We start from the raw sequence: 24,495 nt of genomic DNA, 5'->3' as shown, positions 1-24,495 counted from the left end.
TCCCAAGTATACTGGCATAAATCTTACCAGGAACACTCAGTATGGAAATACCTCTGTAATTCTCACATTCAGTTTTATTTCCCTTTTTATATATGGGTACTATGAGAGCTCTACTCCAGTCATTGGGAATTCGTCCCTCATCCACGCCTTCTGAACTATGCAGTGCAGCCACTGTAAGACTTTTATACCACCATACTTCAGCATTTCTGGTCGAATATCATCTACTCCTGCTGCCTTTCCACATTTCAAGCCTTTGATTGCTTTTTCTACTTCAAGTATAGATATGTATTCCTGCCTGAATGCCTGGTCAGTGTTTTTTACCACTGTGCTGTCATCACTGCTTGTTTCATTTAGCAGTTTTTCAAAGTAATTACTCCATACTTCAAGGATATCTTTTTCTCCTGTTTTCATGTCACCTTTATCATCTCCAATTCTTTTTACAGCACTCTTTCCTCCATTTCTGAGCTTCTTCAACAGCCTCCAGAATATTTTGCCATCTTCTTGATATTTATTTTCTATGTTCTTGCCATAGTCCTCCCATGACTTTTGTTTAGCTAGTTTTACACACTGTTTAGCTTTCTTACATTTGTCTCTGTATTCTCTAAGAGCACAAGTTGACTATTTGCCAGGAAATTTTGATATGCTTTCCCCAGATTTGGATCCCTCTGACTTCTATCTCTTCCGAAAACTAAAACTCTTCCTTGCTGGTCAGCATATTTCTTCGAATCAAGGGGTGATTGCTGTAGTGGGATATTTTGCAGATCTTACTGAGAACCACTACAGGGACAGGATAATGGCACTGGGGCATCGCTGGAATAAATGTATTAGTCTTAAAGGAGATTATGTTGAAAAATAAAAATAATTTTGAAATTATAAATTCGTTTTTTCATTGTTAGGCCAAGAACTTTCAGACCACCATTGTATATTAATGAAATACTAATACAATAGAACACTGTAAATAACCATATATAAAAATTTCCTGGAATAATAAAATAAATATGCTATTATTTGCAGATGATCAGGTAATAATATTAGATAATGAAGACAATTTACAAAGAGTAATAATTTAAACATTATAGTATGACATTTTGGAATGAAATATCTATGCCAAGATATTTTCAAATAAAACCAAAAACAAGGCAATTTGTGGACAAACTCTAGAAGTAAAATAGTTATTAATAATGAAATAATAGAAGAGATAAATCCTTTTAATTAAATTGGATGTGAAATATATGAAAGAGAAAAACGCATAAAAAAAACCTTATAAATAGAAATCTCAATAGAAAATAAAATAAAAAAAACGCATTCAAAATTATACAATACTTTAGCATCGCCTGCATTATTATATGGCAGCAAAATATGGGCAATAAATAAACAAGATAAACAAAGAATAAAAACAAGTGAAATAAGATTCATGAGAACAGCAAAAATAGTTATTTGACCAAAAAAAATTATATTTTCAGAGAACTAAAAACAAATTAAAAAAGTAAACAAATATAAACAAAACAAAATTAGATAGAATATGTAAATCAAATGGCCAACACCTGATATCTTAAACAATAAACTTGTTGGAAAGAGAATGCCAGGTAGATTTCATAAGAGATTGGAACAGATCATAAGGTCTATATCCATATTTAGCATTATGATGAATGAGATTTGAACTTTACAGAGTTCTTCCTCCATGGCTCCCACTACCTCAGTATCGGAAAATGGATTTATTACCCAATCTGGAACTTCCATGAAAGTAGATCCTTAAATTGCTCAGTCATATCTTCATGCAGCATATTCAAATAGTCAGAGTAAACTTGCAGATCATCAATTTGCACCCTACGCTTTCCATCTAACTTGGATAGGCTGGGAAATTGGTAGAGCTCATGACTGCTTAGGTTTCTCTTCAACAGATTTAACTTTGAAATAAATGTTGAGATAGAAGATTTGGCCTTGATTAGATTGATATCATTGCCTTGCAGCTGCAAATTAATTTCATTAAATTTTGCAAATATATCTGATAAATAAGCAACATCATGCCTGATAGCTTTGAGGTCATCACTGAGCAAAGCCTTTGTCTTCAAAAAACTCTACAACGGTATCAAAAAGATCATAAAACCATCTCAAACAGTTGCCTCTTGACAGCCAACGAACTTCAGTATGGAGCAGCAGACGTTCAAAATGCTCATCATTTTCATCACAGAGCTCTTGAAAAAAGTCTTATCATTGAAAGTATGGGCTTTAATGTTATTCACTGCAGTAATGACAGTGTGTGTGTAGTAAATTGTGCAAGCGATTGCTGAGTGTTTTTGCAACCAGATGTTGATGATGAATGATACAGTGAATGGTAAATATATTTGGTACTGCTTTTTTTCAAGTAGGCGACAAATCCACTGTAGCAACCTGTCATTGATGGTGCTCCATCACTTACACAAGAAAGTATGTTAGTAAGTGGGATTTCCTTATCTTTGAAGAACTACTCAACAACATGAAATATTAACTCCCCTTTAGTGTATGTATCTAGTAGCTTTGCAAATAACTCTTGAACCAAACTTTCTTCCTTTACAAAGTGCACATAAACCAAAAGCAAAGATTCATTGCCTGGTAAAGTTGACTCGTCCAGTTGTAATGCAAAGTCTGTTGTCCTTGATATGCATCATAATGTTTCTTCAACATGAGCAGCCATTTCATCTACTCGCCTTTGCACAGAATTGTTGCTGAGAGGAATCGTCTTAATTATGTCGTATGGTGACTTATGTAAAACAGTTCTCAGAACCTCACTAACAGCTGACAGGATGTTATTGAGGTTCTGAGAACTGTTCCTCACCAATCATATGTGGTTTTCCAGACTTTGCGATCAACAATGAAATGTTGTACCGTGTACACAAATCATCAGTGTTTTGTTGTGAATCATTGCAAAACATACTTGAAACTGTTGGTCACTTTTGAAATTTGTTTCGGAGAGATTGAAAGAAAGTTAAATTCTTATTTACCTTGTCAGGATGTACCTTCTTCAAATGTTCAATTATTCTGGAAGGCCTCATTAGAGAAGACCCTTTCACATAACAAGCACATTGGCAGCTGCTGGTTTGTTGGTGCTGTATGCATCCATATTTTAGGTATTCAGTGCTATACGGCCTACATTTCTTCTTTGACATATCTGCATCTGACATTTCTATTCTGGAACATGCAGAAATAAGCACACATACATATTTGAAAGCAATATTTGTAAATAATAATCTTTATCTTTGTATCCTCACAATATAACATAACCTATAATTTGCCAAGCTGATTACACAACACTTGCATAGCTAAAAGCTTCACATTTTTGTTCAGTAAACAAGAATATGGGAAAATACGTTATAACACACTCAATACTATTAATGTATAAACGGACTGCTTCAGAAATACCAACAAAAAACTCAAAATGTCTTGGAAACAACAACAGTATATGTCTTGGGAAACAACAACAATAATAATAATCAAACAGCAGCAATTAATTATTGCACATTTCAGATTTTGCAACACACCTTAAATGTCCCCCCCCCCTGCCTCTTAGCACCTCCCTAGATAATCTCACCACCCACCGGGGGGAGTGGTACAGCCCACTTTGGGAACCCCTAATATAGACAGCCCTATGCACTAACTTGCCAAGCACTCGGTGAAGTCACTTGTCCCATCACTCTTAAAATTAAAAGAATTAAAAAAAATATTTTTTTAGAAACTTCCATCTGCCTTTAAAAAAAAAAAAAAAAAATATATATATATATATATATATATACATGCACACATACATACAGTGGTGCCTTGGTTAACGACGGTAATCCGTTCCAGGATTACCGTCGTTATCCAAGGCGCGATTCCCCATAAGATTTAATTGAAAATAGATTAATTTCTTCTGGCTCTTCCCCACAACCATAGTACATATTAAAAATGCAGATAAAACTCATTTAAAATGTCATAAAAATATGGTAAATATCATATATTTATTATACAGTACACTGTATTTGCTACAAAAAAATGAATTTTTTTTTTCATGTATTTTCATGAACAATTCATTAATAAAATGAATTGTTCATGAAAACAGTTTTGAATTATCAATCTTCACCAGATGAACAATTGGGCTCACTTCGGAGTTTTTTGAAAAATGGACCTGTAAAAAACATGTCTAGGGTTGTTTGCTTCTGCTTCTTTTTTTAAAATGTTTCTCAAAAACTGCATGGACTTTTCATTAAATAGATCTGCAGTTCTGATAACCTCAGATTTAGATTCCATTTCATAGCAACATTTTGAACTTCCTCCCACTTTGCCAAAACATTTTTGATTTCAGCAGTCGTAATTTGTTCTTTCTCTCTTTCCATCCTCATCTTCAGATGAAATTTCCATTTCCTTTTCTTCACATTGCTGCTTGAAAAGTTCTTTTAGCTCGTCAGTAGTCAGTTCTCTCATGCATCTCCAATAATTCTTCAACATCTTCTTCCTCTACTTCCAAGTTAAGATCATGAGCAATTGCCACAATATCCTTTACCAATTTGTGTCATTCATCTGAAGTTTCTTTGTTACCAAAGGAAGGACACAGTTTCCTCCAATTAGCCTTTACAATTACCTGGTAAAAAGTGCCCTTGTGTAAAGTTTTTTAAAATTTGCAATTATCAGCTGATCCATAGGTTGAATCAGAGATGTAGTCTTGGGAGGAAGAAAAATCGCCTTGATAAAATCTAATTCCTCTGGTAGCTCTTCTTGTATGCCCGTTGGATAGCCAGGCGCGTTATCCAAGGTTAAAATGGCTTTTAGAGGCAGATTGTTTTGCTCAAAATAGGCTTTGACAGTTAATCCAAACACTTCACGAATCCAGTCTCTAAATTCTATACTTGTGACCCAGGCGTTACTGTTAGACTTCCACAAAATACCGAGATTGAATTTAGAGACATTGAACTTTTTGAATGCTCGGTTCTCTGAGTGGTAGGTTAACATTGTTTTACCTTGCAGTCTTCACTTGCATTTGCTGCTAAAAGCAATGTTAACCTGTCATTCATTGGTTTATGGCCAGGAAGTGTTTTTTCTTCTTTTGTGATAAATGTCCTGTTTGGCATTATCTTCCAAAATAACCCAGTCTCATCACAATTGAAGATTTGTTGAGGTAGGTATTCTCCTTCTTCTATAATTCTTGTAAAGCTATTGACAAATTTATCTGCTGCTGCTTTGTCAGCACGAGCTGCCTCTCCTTGTCTGACCACACTATGAATTCCTGTTCTTTTTTTAAAGTTGTCAAACCAACCTCTGCTACCTTTAAAATCATCATCTACCTCAGAACTTGATCCCGAAGTCTTCTTTTTCAAATCTTGATAAATCTGTTTAGCTTTCTGACAGATTGCATTTTTGAGATGTAGTATCGCCTGCCATTTCTCCTTCTTTGATCCAAATTAGTAATAGATTTTCCATTTGCTTCAAAAAGAAGCCCTCTGACATTCAACCTTGAAGTTCCCTTAGCAACCTTAGCTATCATAAGTTCTTTCTTAGCCCAAATGGTTGTTATTGTAGAATGACTGGTTTCATATATTATTCGAACTAGCTGCATAACTTTCACACTTTAATGATGTTTTGTATTATTTCTTTCTTCTGTTCAATAGAGAAAATTTTTCTGTTTTTTTTTCACCTCACTAGCTTTCTTTTTGGGACCCATTTTGTTACACGGTATTATTACAAATTGTACAACACTAAGACAAGGGATACAAAGAACATATCGTCACCTGAAAATAAAAGTTCAAAAAAAAAAAAAAAAAAACTTTTTGAAATAAAAGTTTACAGCTAAATTCGAAACCTGCAATTTTTGACTTAGTGCATTTTGCTTGTAAGGTGACGATGTCAGATACAGCACTTACCATAACATACACTGATTAGATACAATGATTATTATACAGTGAGATTTGATTTTGCCTTTTGATGGCGAACGAACAGTGACACGAACCCGCCGATTTATTGTCTATATGAACCAACACATAAAATAAAAATGCTTAAATACTCATTTTCATCATAATACGCATTTATAACCACAAATTTTAAAATAAAGTAGTACGCTACAAGAAAAGAAAAGAAATAATAAAGGGAAAACGTAAACAGCTGGCTATGATGGGTCACATATCTGAGCTTTCACAGCTATGCTGCGTGGCTGTTCTCTATTCGACAATGTCTCCCGCGCGTGCCTGAGTGTGATTGGAAAATTCCGGCTTTTTAGATTGGATAGAGGTTCACATAATCGAGAGTAATTAACCAAAGCCTGTGTCGTTAACCAAGAGATTTTTTCTTACAGCCACTTGTCGTTAACCAAGTACGTCGTTATCTGAGTTAACCAAGGCACCACTGTATTTTAATTTTAAAACAGCCATATGTTTGTTATTTTGCATATGGGTAAAAATCAATGAGCAAAACTATATGCAGAATTGACAGTTTATTTAACCAGTTGATGACTGTGGGAGTAAGTGCAAGTTTCCTAAAGCCTCCAGGGAAGGAATGTGTGTAGGGGAGCAGTCATCATTGACACAATGCATAGTCTGCACAGCGCCATTCATGCAAAAGAGTGACTGTGAAATATCCCACAGATGTAGTAATTGGCCACAGCAGCCTGGTCTGGTCTTAAATCTGTTTAGCAGGTGCCAGAAGTGTTGAGATAAACTGAATCCTGAAGGTTTGGCAGTTGGATCTGTGATTAGATAATTGTTTGAATTCATTCTTGGGTCTTCTCGCCAGTGCTGTGGGCCATCATCTGGTATTTCCACAAGCCAAATGGGAGGTAAGGCAGTATGGTGGAGAGATATCTTGATAGATGGGAAGGTTAATTTTATTTATTTCTCTGATGATAGGTTCTCTTCTGAAGCATGGAGGAGTAATGTAGGAAAGAAGAATAGACCTTAAGGTGCCAGAGATGGTTCTCATTATTATGTTGAGTTGTTCATATATAAGAGTCATGTAGTGATAACTCCAAACTCAAGCAATACTCTGCCACTGGGAAGACCAGAGCTGGGGCTGTTCAGAACAGGGCTGCTGAATTATAACCCCAAGTTGTGCCTTTTGGCTTGTTTATGATGTTCCTGACATATCTTTTAACTTTTTTAAGTTTATTTCCAAATAGCAGTATGTGAAGATGCAATTAAGTGTGACACCAAGGTTTCAGGGAATAGAGTCCTGTTGCAGAAGTTTATTTTCAGTTTTCTATGAGCTTGGTTATTCAAGTTGAAGGCTGAACAACAGTTTTTCTGGGGTTATGGATAGTCCCTAGATTCCAAAGTAGTTTTGCAGTGAACTCAGAACTTTGTTCAGTGTTTCCTCAAGGTTTGAAAGGTATTGGCTTGGGTGGCAGTTGCTATGTCATCAGTGTAGATAAACATAAACTTTCAACTGGCTGTTGGAGGGATGTTGCTTGTGTACAGGTTGAATAGAGCTTGGGTAAGGGCAGATTGTTGTGGCAGTCTGTCCTGGGATAAATGTTCTGTTTGTTTGTGAATTTAGATGAATCAATATTTTCCTATCAGAGAACATTTATTCTAGTAGTTTGAGTTTTTTGGCAGTTTATTATTTTGGATGTTTTATAATGCAAGCCTTTCTTCCGTTCTGTTCATAAGCTGATGTTAGGTCTTTGAAGTCAGTACCTGTTTTTAAATCTTTTTGATGTCCAGCTCCTGTGTGGGTTGCTGAGGACCAGTACCTGGTTGCAGCGGCTTCTGCCAGGTCTAAACCCAGTGTTTTCATTAGGTAAGATGGATTCTATTTTTGGATAAATCTATAAAGGTTGAGCCTTAAAAAAGTTTGTAAGGAGCATAGAGCAGTGCATAGTTGTTAGTATCGTCAGTTGACTTCATGAGTTTTGGCAAGACTTTGATTCATGTCATAGTTTTGAGAGTCATTTATTATTGAAGAGAAGAAATTAGCCACGATTTTGTTCTTAGGCCAAGGTGAGTAAGAAAATCTTATTTGCCTTGGCCTAATGTGCCAGAAGTTTATCTGTTTTAGTTAGAGAGGTGCATCAATTTCATCTGGAGTTACTGGATTGGAGTTTGCTGTAGATGGACATGATGAGAAAAGTTTTTTTTTCATAAAGATGTTGTTTCCCAGTTTTGATATCTGTGGGAATTTTGAGTTTAACTTTTTGTGCTAAGATTTTTGCAATACAGTTGTTAGATGTACGTTTCCTTTAGTAATTCTGCCTCCCATTCGATAGAACATCTTGATGGTTCTTCTACCATTATCTAAGAACCTTAAGAGGGCAGAAGTAATGTCTAGATCAGCGTTTCCCAAACTATGTTCCACAGAACACCAGTGTTCCGTGGAAAGTGAATAAGTGTTCTGTGAAAAATTATCAAAATTAATATGAGCCTTGAATGGTTTTAAATGCTGCGACAAGTTCTAACATATTTTAAAATCAAGCACTCCTCACTTTGCATGTGGATTGTGCTATTAAGGCCAATTCGTGCTGGCCTTGACTCAGCTGCTGGCTGACAGCCACCCAGGGTTAGCGACACTTCCGAGCTTGAGTAAAGAACAGAGGTATCTATTCTAGGAAACGTGCAGTCACAAGCAAGGTCAGTGCAATGCACTTTAGCCTAGTGCTTTTGTAGTGTGTGTGTGCTATCGCATTTTTGTGATGCGATACAGCCTGCTGCAGTGATAGTGTGCGCTTAGCTTTACATTGAATACAAGACTGATTATACTTGACTCTTAACCTAGGTGTTCCTTTAAAATTCAGGATTTGTGAAGCATTCCGTCATGGGAAAAGTTTAAGAAACGCGATCTAGATGGTTCTGCTGCTTAGATTTTCTGCCAGAATAATACTACTATCAGCTGACTAGCATGGTGTGAGGTCTTTCTGAATCATCTGAGAATGTCTTTTGCCAGATGCTATGAGGAGTGAACCTTTCATAGCTATCAACTGTAGGTGGAATTATGTTGATGTTTTCAATGAATTTAGCGAATTTTGGCCAGTGTTCTTTCCTGAGATTCCATTGTGTATTGGGAAGCTGTTTATTCTGGGGATTATAAATCCTATAGTAGTTAGGTATGGTTTGTGTTGGCTGTGGGAAAAAGAAGGCAGTACTTGGTAGATTGAGGTGAGGAGAGTTCCTTCTGTGTCAGTGGTGGTAAAGCAGAGGTCAGGAGTTGTCTCTGATCCCCATTTTCCAGATTTGAAGGTTCCAAATTGCTTGCTGTCATAGAGGAGGTGGAGATTGTCATTATTATTACATCTCCATAATATATTGTGTGAGTTAATTCCAAAGGATGATGCCAGGATGGGCTGGCTGAGGAATTGCAAGGTTTGGCCAGTCAAGTAGAGGAGGCTTATATACATTATAGATTAAGAAGTTGAGCAGACAGATACCAATTAAAAAATGTCAATTTTTTAATGTTCTCCTCTGGAAACTGTTCAACTTTGATTCTTTTTAAAACCCTCTTACACACTTTTTTTTTCAATATGATATTTAGTTTTATTGTGCTCAAAATTAAATCCCATTCTATTTCACATCCTCTAACCAGGTGAAGATACCTTGAACTTGCCTTGAACCAGGGTAAAGATATTGCTATCAACAAATAACTTAGTAAATTTATTGTTCTCTTCTCTCCACATGAATTTGTATTTTGGAACGTGGTGTTATTAATGACTAGCCATGTTTTGAACTGAAATCCAGTGGGTACACTTACCATCATTATTAGCTTTATTATTTTCTCCAAATTTCCAAAGCAATTCTATAATGCCTGGCAAAAAGTATCCGATCAACGTTATCACTAAGATGGCTGCAACATACACCATATATTTTTTGGAAAGTTTAGCATGCAAGAAATGAAATGGTTCACTTTAAAGTATAAAAAGAAAAGAAAATGTTATGTATGATTCAGATTTAAATGTTAATTTAAAGAAAATAAATTATTTGTGTTAGAATAAAAAGTATCTGGTTAATCTGACAGTTGGGAAAAAGTAAGCAATCGCTGAGGAAACAAACATGTATCATATCCCTATATGCAAATCTGCAAAAGGAGTAGAATTGTGGTTGCAAAATTTGAATTCTATTACAGTGTTAAAGGATGGCTCCTGCAAAAGAACTTTCAAGCAATTAAAAAAAAAAACAGATGATTGAATATCTGAAAGACAGTGTCTCAAAAACAAGTAGCTAGATTACTAAAATGTGCTTCAAGTACTGTATGCAACATTTGGAAAAAAACATTGTTTAACTAATAGTGCAAAAAACATGCCTTGAATTGGATGTCCATATGCCACCTCACACAGCCAGGACAACAAACTGGCTGAACTTGCAATGTAAGTTCAGCCAGTTCAAACTATTTAATGCATGGTCATAATATAGAGTGAAGGTAAGTTACCCCACAGTATGAAATCGGCTGAATGGTCAAGGATTTCACTTTTTCAAAGCTAGAATGAAACCTTTTTTGAAAAAGCAACATAAAAAAGTGCATTTTCAATGGTGTAAAATTCATGTAAATTGGGAATTTGATGACTGGAAAAAAAAAGAAGTCATTTTTATTGACAAATCTTGAATTTGCCTTAGAACCTATATGGAGAAGAGTTAGTGAAAAGTTCCTCAATGACTGCATTAATACCAAGGCTAAATTTTCACCCTTATTTACTGTTTGGGGTTGCATGACATCACAAGGTGCTGGAAAATTATGTTATGTACAGTCAACAAAGAAATTTTAGAGCATATTTTTGGTTCCTAGTATTGAAGAATGGTTCCAGGATTCCAATGACTTTATTTTTCAAGATGACAGTGCATCTTGTCACTTCAGCAGTATGAATGAAGAACTATCTGCAAAGCAGTGGAAACACATCAATTAGAACTATGCCTTCAAATAGCACTTTTAAATATTCCAAACATTCGAAAATGTTTGGAATATTTAAAAGTGAAAAATCAACACCAAAAGTCCCACAAATGTCATCAAATTATGTTAAGCAATCACAGAAAGCTGGAGTGAAATTTTGCAGTCCGACTGTCAAGAGCTTATTGAGTCCACCATGAAGGATGAAAGCCGTCATTCAGGCTAAAGAAGGAATAATAAAATACTGAGTTCGGTGATTGGATATATATATTTCCCAATCAAAGAATGATCTCAAACTTTTTTTCTTCAGTGTTTGATTTCCATTCACCTAATTTCTGGTTAAAAGTAACTATAAAATATTTTTTGTAATAAATTTTATTTCTTTGAACATTCAAACATCTTTTCATATTGAACAGTTAAGTTTAATTTGAACATAACAAAATTTATGTATTGAGAAAAAATAAATCCTAATGACTAATGACTGTAACACTAACATAAAAAGTTAGTGTTACAGTCATTGACTGGATATTTTTTGCCAGGGATTGTATACATCTTGTAATCGGTTTCTGCTCTGTTGTTTAGATATCCATCATGGATCAACTTATCTGTTTTTCTCTGTCAGTTGCTTTCTCTAATGACTCAAAAATTTCACTATTTATTTTTCCTCCATTTCTTTTTTTCTATGGAACATAGGCATGAATAAGTCTCATTTTCTAATTTCTCATTCTAATATTTTCTCTCATCAACTTTACTTGATATTGCCTGCTATTCAAGACGTTTATCCTTGTATTTAGTATTGAATACTATAGCTACCACTTCTTTTGTTGCTTCGAAGAATGTCACCTTTTTGTTTGTTTGTTTGTTTTGGTAACACCTGTAATGTTGATCTGGTACTTACCCAGTTACTTCTACTAGTTCCATTTCTTTTTCATTGATGTTTGTTATGTTGATGATGCAATCTTGAACTCTGTTGAGGCAACCCTTCCTTTCCACGTACTACGTTCTGGTTACTTCATGTGGCAAAATAAATTTTACCTACAAAAACTGTTGAAGTAGCTGTTAATTGTGTTACTGAAAGTTTATCAGAAATGGAAGATATGACGAATGCTAGTTCTGTTGACCAATACCCAGAAAAATATCTGTAAGAAAAGAGACAATATAAAACAGCCATGGGTTCACCTCTATTCCCCCAATTGCTAACTTTTATATGGAAGCTTTTGTGCAACGTGCTCTTGATATCTTTATTCTAAAGCCTACAGTTTGGCTTAGATATGTTGACAATGTTTTCATTATCTGGCCACATGGTCACCAAACTTTAAACACATTCCTTAGCCACCTGAACAAACATGATTGCATACAATTTACTATTGAAATTGAAAATCAGAACTCACTCCCTTTCCTGGATGCACTAGTCACACGTCTTCCCTCATGCTTCCTATACTCACAGATGGTCAGTTTTGTATTGTCTCTCTTCTTACAGATATTTTTATGGGTATTGTTCAACAGAACTAGCATCCACCATATCTTTCATTTCTGATAAACTTTTAGCAACACAATCAACAGCTACTTAACCGTTTTGCACTCACCAAACCTAATCCTTGCATTCATCTTTTATCTGTTCTATTCTGTGGAAGGCTCAAAAGACTACAAACCTCTACCTCTTCAAAATAAATGTTAACAGATTACTTTTTTGTTTAATCTCTGCCCACACAGTATTTATTTGCTGTAGGTTTAGCAGCCTCTTTCTTAGTGTCTGTTGACATTACAAAATGTGTAAAATTCTCATATTCTTACCTAATTTTATGTGAATCTACTCACAAAAGGCTGTTAGCTGATATTTTTGTATTAGTACTGTTGTGTAGGCCTAGGGTTAAATAATTCAGAAACCCTGCTTAGATATAAAAATGCTAACAATTTTTTAAACAATGCAAAAATGAAAATTAAATACTTTTAAATTTTATATATATATACTGTTTTTTTTTGTTTGTTTGTGTGTGCGCGCATATGTTTTTGTACATTCTAAAATAGCTAAATCAGTAATAACTTCAAATTTTATGCTGGATTCTAAGTTTTCCTTCTTTTATGAAGTATGTGACTGTGTTGAGAATTATAAATGATATAAATATTTGTATTCAGTATAACACAGTGGGACCAAAAGTCATTTATATCAGCCCATTTACTTAAGTGGTTTACATTCTTTTTAAAAATATGACAAAAAAACCTGCTAGGATAAAGAGTGAGGATTATGGAAATATTGGCTTGTTTACAAACATCACAGTGATACTATAATAGGTAGGAAAATATTCAGAGCAATAATAAAGCTTGTTATACGTACTTTGTTATTGCAAATATCTGCTTGCTAGATAGTTAGGCACTCTCATCTCTTGAAATGGATTTTCAAAATCTGTTAATCAACATTTCACCTTTAATTTTGGTTTGATGAAATATGGTTCAATATGACAAAATATAATGAAATGCATTTCTGAAGGATTACAGTTAACTTCAGTTATATATATAACTGGAATTTTGCATAAGTTGACAATTGTTGTTATATATAACTCCACTTATTGTTATAAACTTTTTTATTGTTATTTTGCATTAGAACAAAAGGCTAGATTCACATTTTTAACTGACAGTGTAACTATATTGTATATGTTATTTCATATGATAATCAATTCTGTATTATCTAATATATTTAAATATTTCATCATATAGCATACTTTAAAAAAAAATGTTAATTTCCATATTTATTTCTAGATTTAATGTACATTCCAAGCTAGTTAACTTTATGGCTCCCATTGATAGCAGTACTATGTCTGATGGTGCAAAGTATGTATTTATTTTAAACTTGTTAACTGTAGCCAGAGACATATGTAATAAATATAAAATACTTTTTTAAGAGAAATTGAATTATCATAATTTGTTTATGGCAAGTTAATCAGCATTATAATCCTTAGATATTTTTTATGAGTCTAAAGAAAAACCTCACAATCAAAAATCTTCCACATTGACTTCACTAATATCAGAGTTCTTAATTCTAAGATCAGTGATGTGCACCACTACCAACAGTCATCCAAACCCAATATATTATTTATCACTAAACCACAATTGGCACCCTCTCTTCAGCTTCTTATCTCAGTTTTCCATGGTGCCTTTCACAAGAAGGGCAGAACCTGTGCTTTTGCCAGGTCTGATTCCATGCCTCACTCTATTGTTTTCATTTGCTACCTCTGTCATTCTCCAAACTCCAGTGACTTCGCTGACATCTTTGATTACCTATTTCTGATAGGCAATCACATATAATTGAACTAGTTGTAGAAAGTTTTTTTCACTTGGTTATAAATTAAATTAAAGATGGCAAGAAATTATATTCTTGATTTATCCTTTATCCAAGTGGAAACAAACCAAGTTTGCACATGAAGTATTTTCACAGCTAAGCTACTTGTATATAAAGGCTAATGACTTCACATTAATTGCCTTTGTTGTAAAAATACTTCACACACAAACTTGGTTTGTTTACACTTGGATAAAAGATAAATCAAGAATATAATTTCTTACCATTTTTAATACAATTGAATTACAATAGTGAGATAATTTTCCAGGCCGATTTCAACTTTCACAATTCCAGCTGTCTTTCCTTCTCCAACTTCACAGACTAAGCTGCTAAAGAAACTGAACTGTTTGCTATCAGCAATAATTTAATGAAAAATTGTCCAAGCAACTCAACAGAATTCCAGATAATTTTCTTTATTCTTCCAACACCTTGGGCCTTTTCTTAACTAGCTCTTCCTCCAAATACACCATTGATGGTTAGATTCTCTCTTCGCATAACCATGTTCATGTCTTCTTTGTTACAGATCGGCCTTCTCCCAGTCATTAACAGCCTCATATCTTATGGCACTATAACAGTGCCAAGTGGAATGACCTTTGGGACACAACATTTCCATGGTCTGATTATTTCTTCTGATCCTAGCATCTGCTCCTATCAAATAACAGAAATTATTCTCACTGGGATGAGTGGTTTTATTCCCCACTCCACTCAAAATCCTTGATCTTTGTCCAAACTACAAATTCAACATATACCCAATAGCACCATTCAAAAACTCTAACCTTGTCATTCAACTTACATTACAGCTCGTAACAAGTGCAAAAAAAAAAAAAAAAAAATCATTAGCAAATCTAAAGCAGACTTTGTAAGCACCAAATGCATTAAACTCAGGCCTTCTGGTCGCTTGCCAAGGATGTTGGGATGCAATTTCTGACCTTCCATGTTTCCACCTCTCTCATATCCTGATGGCACAATGACAACATCTTCCAAAAGAAAGGTAGACCCCTTGGCATCAATTTTTGCTCTATCTCTCACATAGACAACCAAGGCAGAACTCCTCCTACTGTTCCACAAACTGTCCACAGTATGCCTCCTCTGAAATATCACTTTGTACTAAAAACTTGTGCCCCAGAACTCACACTTGTCATCTCTTCAAGTTCTCATACTCGTCTTGCATCTATCCCACAGCCTGGAATCAAGCTTTTGTCCATCCTGTGCCCAAAAAGGAAGTTAAAAGTCAGTCTTCAAACTATTGCCCTATTACTCTGACCTCAATACTAAAAAAATAATGGAAAAGGAGGTTGTCAGTAGCCAATTGCTTTACTGCTTGGAGATCCACTGGTTACTTAATGAACATGAATATGGATTCTGCAATTCTTGTTCCACAGCAGACCTTGCTAACTTGCCCACCTTTGGGCACAAGCCATGGAGAAGTTCACAGAAACTCAAGTGGTTGCTCTTGAGATTTCCAGAGCATTTGATCAATTCCATCCTTTTGTGAATGGATTACCAGCATCCTCTCTGGCCATTCACTGTGGGTTATGGCAGATGGTTTCTTTTCATCATATTTCTCAATTAATGCTGGTGTACCTCAGGGCTCAGTACTCACCTACACTCTTCCTCCTACACATTAATGATCTACTCTCCCTGATGTCCAGTCCTATTCATAGCTTTTCTGACTACAATGCTCTTCATTCTTCTTTTTCATTTTCAAAACCTTGTAATGCTCAGGTAATTTGTGCTTCAAGATCTTTAACCAATCTCTTAAACACTGATTTCCTTTCTATCCTCAAGTGGGTTAAGGATAACCTGTTGAATTTCAAACCTTTAACAACATTCCTCTGGCCAACCAGGACCGGTTTTCTGTCCTTGGGTTAATTCTCGAATTTAGTCTATCCTGGCTTGAACATATCATGTCCATAGCTTCTTCAGCCTAAAAAAAAATTGGTATCCTTTTGTTCTAAACAGTACTTCTCCTGACACTTTATAAAGTGTCAGGAGTAAAGCTCAAATATAAAGCTGAAATCCACCCAACCTTAGAATACTGTTCCCATATTTGGGATGGTGCACCTAAAACTTTCCTCAAAATGCTTGATTGTATACAGAAGCTAGCAGTTTGCTTAATTGATGACCAAACAAACCAACCTCTCTCTCACCACCTCTCTTCAGTCACTTTCCCATAGATGTTTTGTTGTTGCATTATGTCTCTTCTATAGGCTATTTTTATGGGCATTGCTCCTCTGAACAGGTGCCATTCTATTCACTTTCTGGTATTTATATATGAACACAAGCAGCTGCCAGTCAACACCCATTTACAGTTCAACTCCAAACTCATTGAACCAACTTCTCATCCTCTGCCTTCGTTTCCTACACCCCTGCAGTTTGGAAAACAGTCTTTTTTGACTACAACTTTCAAGTTTTCAAAAAACACATTGACAAATTCCTTTTTCCATCTAACCACTTACCCACACATGGCACTGTTGTCATAAGTCTTGGGACTGTTCATGTGTGGGGCTAATATTTAAAAAAAAAAAAAAATCATTAGTATTTTACTTATTTATTCATCTTCATGCCCCATGGCACATAAGGCTGAGATCCATTTCTTTCAGATACTTCTGTCTTCAGCCATTAGTTTAGCAGGTTAGCTTCTGTTATTCTCTGCCAAGTTTATTTAGGCCTTTTCCTTTTTCCTTCTGGGATCCATGTCAAAGCCACTCTAGGAATATCTACTGTCCGTTCTCGGTACGTGTCCAATCCATTTCTGTCTGCATTCTTTTTTTTTTTTTTTTTTTTTTTTTTTTTTTTTTTTTTTTTTCATCAAAGATACTTTTTGCTCAATCAGCTTGTGTAAATGATCATTTGTTATACATTGGGACCAAAATATTTTTAAAATTTAAGCAGACATTTTGTTTGCAAACATTTAATTTGGCTTCCTGTTTTTGATCACTTTCCATGTTTCTCATCCATATAATAATATAGCCTTAATGTTGGTATTGAATATCTTGATTTTGGTTTTATTATATTTGGATGATTTTCATTTATTTAATTTTCTGAAAACGGTATTAACTTTTGTCAATTTTTGCAATATATCCCTCTCAGCTCCACCTTCAGTATCTACATTTGCTCCCAAGTATGTAAAATTCTTAACTACTTCTACTGCAGAAGAAGTAGAAGTTTCTTTGAGGCATTTGCTGTTCGATTTAAGAACTTTTGTTTTAGTCATTTATTTTAACCATTTCAGCTTTATTTATTTATTATTATTTTTTTACAAGTCTTCTGATTTTACTTGTATATCATTGCATTTAAAAATATGTAATTGCACAATCTAGATCTTTTAACTGTGATAAGATTCCATTTAATTCTTCTTACACAATTAACTTTTCTCATAATCCAATCATTGACTATGTTAAACAATAAACTAGACATTACACAACCCTGCTTCATGCTAGACTTTAAATGTGCAAACATACTATAGGTTTACTGAATAACATTTCTTGGGTGGGAACCACATAAAACATTCAGATGTTTTTGCTAAGCAATAACCCAACTGTTACTTCCTTCTTATATTTCTTTGATTACACTGTCCAACACAATTTTTGCTGAATTTTATGAGACTTGTTTTTTACTAATTTGGGTGCGCTGATTTCAAATATGAAACCCATTTTTTTCTATCACGTCAGGTTTTTCCTCTATGGCATTTTCTTTTTGCTAATTTGTAAGTTTTTGATAGTTTTAAGGAGGCAGTACTATTTAGAGGATCAAAAAAATCGATTTTTTAATATTATTTTCTGAAAGTATGTACTTTTAAAAATCTGTTCCGAACTTTTTATCAAGAAATTCGAAAAATTCCCAAAGATATAGCCTATTATTCAAAGCGGTGTGCAGATCAGAATCGGAGTGCTCACCGCTCTCGCTTGTTAGTAAACGAATAAATGCGTAAGAACCTGCAACGGCATGTACTGGCGTTTGAATGTGAGAGAGGCCGATAATTAGATACATAACTACTTAACAATATTCATTAAAAATTACAAGAATATTTATAAAAAAAATAACAATTTTACTTACACATGAGTTTCAGGGAATAAATTTTTGTTTGTAGCAATTTCTGCTGTGTGTTCTGTTTTGGCAATCCCTTTGAATACTCCAACAGTAGTTGGCCATCATGTGAGAATCCCATCTTCCATAGTTTTTAAGTCTTGATGAAATCTTTCACTTTGTTCATCGCTTACAGCACCTAAATTCTCGGGAAATCTATCAAGATTTTATATCAAGTATAGGAAATGAAGCTTTATGCATGTTGCAACCTAGGCGCTGGAAATTTTCAAGCATTGTTTCCACTAGATCTTTGTAATTGCACGCTTTTTTGTTTCCAAGAAAATTATTCGCAACCATCATAAATGAAGTCCAGGCCTCTTTCTCAATTTCGTTCATAGAGTTGATGAAATTTGGGTCTCTCATTAAAGTTCTAATTTGCAGTCCATCAAATACACCGGCTTTAATTTTTTCATAACTAAGTCGTGGAAATTTTTCACATATGTATTGGAAACAGTCACCTTGTAAATCTAAAGCGTTAACATACTGCTCCATAAGACCTAGTTTGATGTGTCGAGGTGGAAAAATTATTTTTTCTCTGTCGATTAAAGGTTGATTTATAACATTCTGTTCTCCGACACTTAAGGATATTCTAAGAGGCCAATGTTTCTGACTCCAGTGTTGGTTTCTAGCTCGACTATCCCAGAAACATAGAAAACACGGAAACTTTGTATATCCTCTTTGAAAGCCAAGTAAAAAGTTCACCATTTTAAGATCCACACAGATGATCCAGTTATGGTCTGTATATTTTAATAACTTCAGAACCTTTTTAATGTCCTCATATGTTTCCTTTAAGTGGACTGAATAACCAATAGGAATTGAGCCATATACATTCCCATTGTGTAGTAAGACACACTTGAACTTCTGCTTGAACTGTTGATAAATAAACGCCACTCATTTGGATGATATTGTACAACACTCATTTCAGTTAGTAAGCCTGACACATTGTTACAGTAAACAAACCCACACTCATGTTTAAAATATTGTACAAGATTACTTTCCCTGCTACAATAAAAAGTTATCTTCGTATCTTGCTCCAGTAAGTTTTTTCCATTTAATCTTGAAGCTAACAATTCCGATGATTCCTTTGATAGGCCCAAATCTCTTACTAAGTCATTCAATTCCGCTTGAGTAAAACGTTGCAGTCTAGAACTAGAAATTAAATTTTCATTGTCTAAATCAACCGGGTCTTGCGCCTCAAGAACATCTGGCATATCCCGATCGTGCTCGTTCTCAAGTAAAGGAAGTCCTTTATAAATTGGCACGGCTATTTCATTGGAATGAGCAACTGGCTGAATTGCTGAGTGGAGATTTGGATACACAATTTTTTTCTTATTCTTCTTATTATAACCAGAAGTCTGAACTAAACAAAAATAGCAATCATCTACGTGATTTTTCAGTTCACACCAAATCATTGAAATGCCAAAAGCTAATTTTTGGCATTTTCCCTTGGTCCACTGTCATAAATTTTCTACACATGACTTACACACTTTATTTGGAGCCCATGACTTGTCCTGATCTGCAATTTTTACATCACACTTTATTTGGAGCCCATGACTTGTCCTGATCTGCAATTTTTACATCAAAGTATGCAAAGTACACTTTCTTAACGAAATCAGTGATATTTGTCCTTTGACAGGAAACAGTAAAGCTGCCACAAATGTTGCAGAAGGAATCTACACTATTGACACAATTTTGAGTAGTAGACATGATGTGTTTTCTTCACTGCCGACTAACATGCAATTAACAAGACAAAAAAAAAAAAACAGAGACTTTATTGAAACGTTATAAGCGTTCATCATACTTTCACGATCAATTAACGATTGACTGATTTCAATCATTCTTTGTCCGCTATGACGCATATAGCATTCATTTGTTTTAGGCAGTTGTCATTGCCTACTTTTCATCACCTAAATGTATGGCCGATAACCGACCTAAATAGGTCGGTTATCGGCCTCTCTTTCGCATTCAAAGCACCAGTACGTGCCGTTGCAGGTTCTTACGCATTTATTTGTTTACTAACAAGCGAGAGCGGTGAGCGCTCTGATTCTGATCTGTGCACCGTTTGAATAATAGACTATATCTTCGGGAATTTTTCAAATTTCTTGATAAAAAGTTAGGAACAGATTTTTAAAAGTACATACTTTCAGAAAATATTAAAAAATCGATTTTTTTGATCCTCTAAATAGTACTGCCTCCTTAAAACTATCAAAAACTTACAAATTAGCAAAAAGAAAATGCCATAGAGGAAAAACCTGACGTGATAGAGAAAAATGGGTTTGATATTTGAAATCAGAGCACCCAAATTAGTAAAAAACAATCATAATCAGCAGAAAAAAATTTTTTTTTTTTTTGTTGGGGGATTCCATAACTTCTAATAATTAACCATAATGTTTCTCTATCAATACTGCTTTAGCAAAATCTATAAAATTTAGTTATAATTCATTAATTTCTATGCTTTGTTCATGCCTTAATATCTTTACTTCATTTTTAATCCTATTTATCAGTATTTTACAGAAAATATTTGCAGGTACTGATTAATTAGTAGGCTAATTCTCCTCCAATTTTCACATCTAGTGAGATCTCCTTTCTTTGGTATTATTATTATCATTATTCCCTTCCAGTGTTTAGGGATCCTTTGTCACTAGCACATTATTAAAGTGCGGTTTATTTGTCAGCTCTTTAACCAACAGGTTGTGGGTTCAAATCCCGCTGTGGGCATGGATGTTTGATGAATGTCTTTTAGGTGAGAGATGAATTTCATTGTCCAGTGTGAAACCAATGCCTCACTTATTGAAGGTCTGAAGTGACTTGAACAAGTTTCATCTTTTGGCTCTAGAGCAAGGTTTCTAGACTGTGTAAAAATAAAAATTACAATATATATATATAAAATGGGAAAAAAAAATCTAGTCCACTCATTGTAAAACTGTACAGTAGGTTTACTAAATAACTTTTTGTGGGTGGGAACCAGATAAAAAAAAAAAAGTTTCTTTAGTTGTCTTAAGCATTTCTATTGCTTAAGACAACTAATGATATTATTTAAGGGAAAAAATATTGATCTCCTGCCACTTACTCCATTTTCATGAAACAGAGGAAATTATGGGAAATCGCACATTGATGAACAAAAAAAGGATTCCCAGAATCATACATAAAGCACAAAAATTGACAAACAGAAATGTACAAATGCAAACAATAATGAGAGACATACAGGCCCATAAATATTCACAAAGAAGTTTAAACTGTGAATAACTTTTTTGATTATTAATTTCTTCATTTTATTTTTTTCAGGCATTCTAAGAAACATTTGGGAAATTAATCATGGAAAAATTCACAACCCAACAATGAATCAAAATCAACATTCAATTATATTTGTGCAAAGAGCATATCACTGCTATTTTAATGTCCAAAATGCTTCCTCAGAAACAATGATTCATCTTGATTGAACATTTCCAGTAAGAGGGTTCTGTAGGTTATTTTCCATGGTCTGGAAGATCCCATTCTGCCAGGATAGAGGAAAACATTCAGTGTTTTCCTCTTTCTCTGGCCTTATTTCTTTCAAGATGATGATGGTAATGCAGTGACAGTCACTGGGCAGTGATATCAGGCTATGATTGGAAGTTTTGTATGCCATGCAGTAGAGGATAGACTCAAGATGTGGTTTCACCAAAATGGAGCTCTAAAAATAATTATAATTTGAGTCTTTTCACAGCTGTGTCTCTGTTAGTATTGCATTAGTTTTGGTTTTGTAAATACGTATGGTCCGCGCGGTTAGCCTAGTGGCTGTGCACTTCACAACCATATGCCCGGGGAAGGAGTATCCTAGGTTCGATTCCTGTCGGTGACGTGAGGAGCTGAAGGATCTTCCCCAGCCATAGCCAAGTTAGCCGGTCTTGGACAGTAGGGTTTTTCTTCTTGCAAAGCAGGCAAATTAGCCTTTAGAACTCAACACTACAGGACATAGGATACACCAGGGCGTAGGGCTTGACCACCTTATCCTGTGAATGGTTTGAGGTCCAATGATTAATAAATCCCTGCCACCATAAGGTAAAAGAGGGTATAAAGAAGATGAGATATGATCAGCACTTGCGATATGCCGAATATTCATATTTATGCTAAAATGAAATGTAAAGTATTAGAGACTTATTGTACTTACTGGTTATCAGATAATTGTAATAATTCACATTTGTTAAATGTTCCCTGATATCTATCATTCATCGTAAAGACATTCTCTTTTTGCCAACAATGATAACATATCAGCCATTACTGATAGTTGAACAAGTATGCATGGTGATCGAGGACGTTGGTGGCTGATTGACTGCCGACAGTGTTCAGTACCTGGGATAATGGAGGAAAAGAAGAATGGAAGTTTGAGAATGCAGATCAGAGGATTTTGTGTTAGGAAGTTTATAAGAAAACTAGACAGAATAATTTAATAGAAGATTCCACAAAGGGAATCTTGGCAAGATGAATACTTAGAGACTGAAAAAATGACTGTTAACAAGTGAATAGTAAATGACATTCTATTTCAACATTTGAAGAAATGCTAAATGAAAAGTTTCATCTTCCTTCTCAAGGATGGCGATGATATTAATTATTTTATCAGAACAAGTAATGAAGAGGCTCTACTTTGATAGTGTTTATAAAGTAGTAAAGGAAACGATTTTCTTCTTGTAAAGAATTTATAATTTGTGCTTGTAATAAAAATTGCCTTAGGTGTAAGATATATGCCAGTGAAACAGTAAGGATGAATGGCTAAATATGGAAATCCATAGTGACAGGGAACTTAATAAGAAGTTTTATATTTTGAGAAAAGGCATGATAAAGAACTGGCACTAATGCACATTTATTGTTTGTATGAATTCATTGTTAAAAAATGAAATGTTCAGTCTGATAGACTGATTTAAGTACATGTGGAGCAAACCATTAATAGGATGAGTCAAAGAGAATTAATTTATCCACTAAAGATAAACGAGATCTCAAAGTATACTTTTTATTTAGAAGACTTTGGATCCAAATAGTTTTATAGTTATTAATTTAATTTTTATTTACAGTACGTAGTTTTTAGTTTCATTAAAATGTATATTTTTTATTTGGTCTTCGGTCAATATCCTGGGGTCTAATAGAAATGAAGTTAATAGTCATTGCACCATTCGGATTGAACTCTTGTAAATTTACTTAACACTTGGCGTAAAGAGAATTAAATTATCCACTAAAGATAAATGAGATCTCAAAGTATACTTTTTATTTAGAAGACTTTGGATCCAAATAGTTTTATAGTTATTAATTTAATTTTTATTTACAATGTACATAGTTTTTAGTTTCATTAAATGTATATTTTTTATTTGGTCTTGAATCAATATCCTGTGGTCTAATAGAAATGAAGTTAATAGTCATTGCACCAATCAGATTGAACTCTTGTAAATTTACTTAACACTTGGCGTAAAAACAGTCTCTTTAGGAGATAAACAAATTGGTACAATTTCCATTACACAGAGATATTAACATAATTGGTGCAGCTGACAAGATTTTTAACAAAACTGGCACAAGTGACATGATAATTAAATTGATGCAGTCAACTATTAGGATTGGTTGTGATTTTAGACTTCAGAAAGTATACTTTTTCCTGAAGAAAAATAGCTACAGTAGATAATAGTTCTTCTAGTGAGGTTTCTTCCATTAAAGATGAAGAATTTTTTAAGTGTAAATCCAAACTTTGTGGTACCCTCATTCTCAAGTGATAGTCATGAAAGCATAGAAATATTTTTTAAATATGTAGAAAAAATTACAGATTTAAGAAAATGGTCAGATTTCCATTTGTTAATTATACTTTGTAAAAAACTAATGAGCAAAGCCAAAACATTCCTAAACACTTCCACATTATTAAGAGAGACTGATAATTATGCAACCTTTAAAAGTTATTTGGACAATTCATCAGTGCATTCAAGATAATAGGGAGTCTCTTTTTGAGTATTACCACAGACTTTTGGGTATTGCCCATGAGTTTAATGTTCTATCTGAAGAGATCTTCTTCAGAATGGTTGTTTTTTTCATCAGTTTAGGCATCGCCTTAAAGATAATTTGAAAGAAGGAAAAAAGTTAAAAATCTTGAAAAATATTTTAAGTTTGTTAGGAAAAAGGAGAGACGCTGATCACATGCACTAAAAGGTAATCTCTTACAACGAAACCCATTCTCCTGACATGGTGATTGTAGATAGATTAGAGAGAAGGGTAGTTTGAAAAATGTGATAACAGAAACAGTCTAAGGAGTT

The 24,495-nt window shown here is 34.3% G+C and overlaps 1 protein-coding gene across 5 annotated transcripts in view; it reads left to right on the top strand.

Annotated features, from left to right (window-relative positions):
• Aatf (Apoptosis antagonizing transcription factor) overlaps positions 1–24,495 on the top strand; it is a 236,731-nt gene that overhangs the window by 203,050 nt on the left and 9,186 nt on the right. For all 5 annotated transcript variants that reach the window (XM_090405096.1, XM_090405095.1, XM_090405093.1 and 2 more), the window contains one exon: positions 13,564–13,635. In XM_090405096.1, the coding sequence (XP_090261222.1) occupies positions 13,564–13,635 (72 nt within the window). The remainder of the gene's footprint in view (positions 1–13,563; positions 13,636–24,495) is intronic.

The sequence above is a fragment of the Typopeltis vanoorti genome, chromosome 15 (genome assembly GCF_054136105.1).
Source record: "Typopeltis vanoorti isolate ZY-2024b chromosome 15, IOZ_Tvanoo_1.0, whole genome shotgun sequence".
Classification (NCBI taxonomy): Eukaryota; Metazoa; Arthropoda; class Arachnida; order Uropygi; family Thelyphonidae; genus Typopeltis; species Typopeltis vanoorti.
This window is presented reverse-complemented; position numbering and strand designations above follow the sequence as displayed.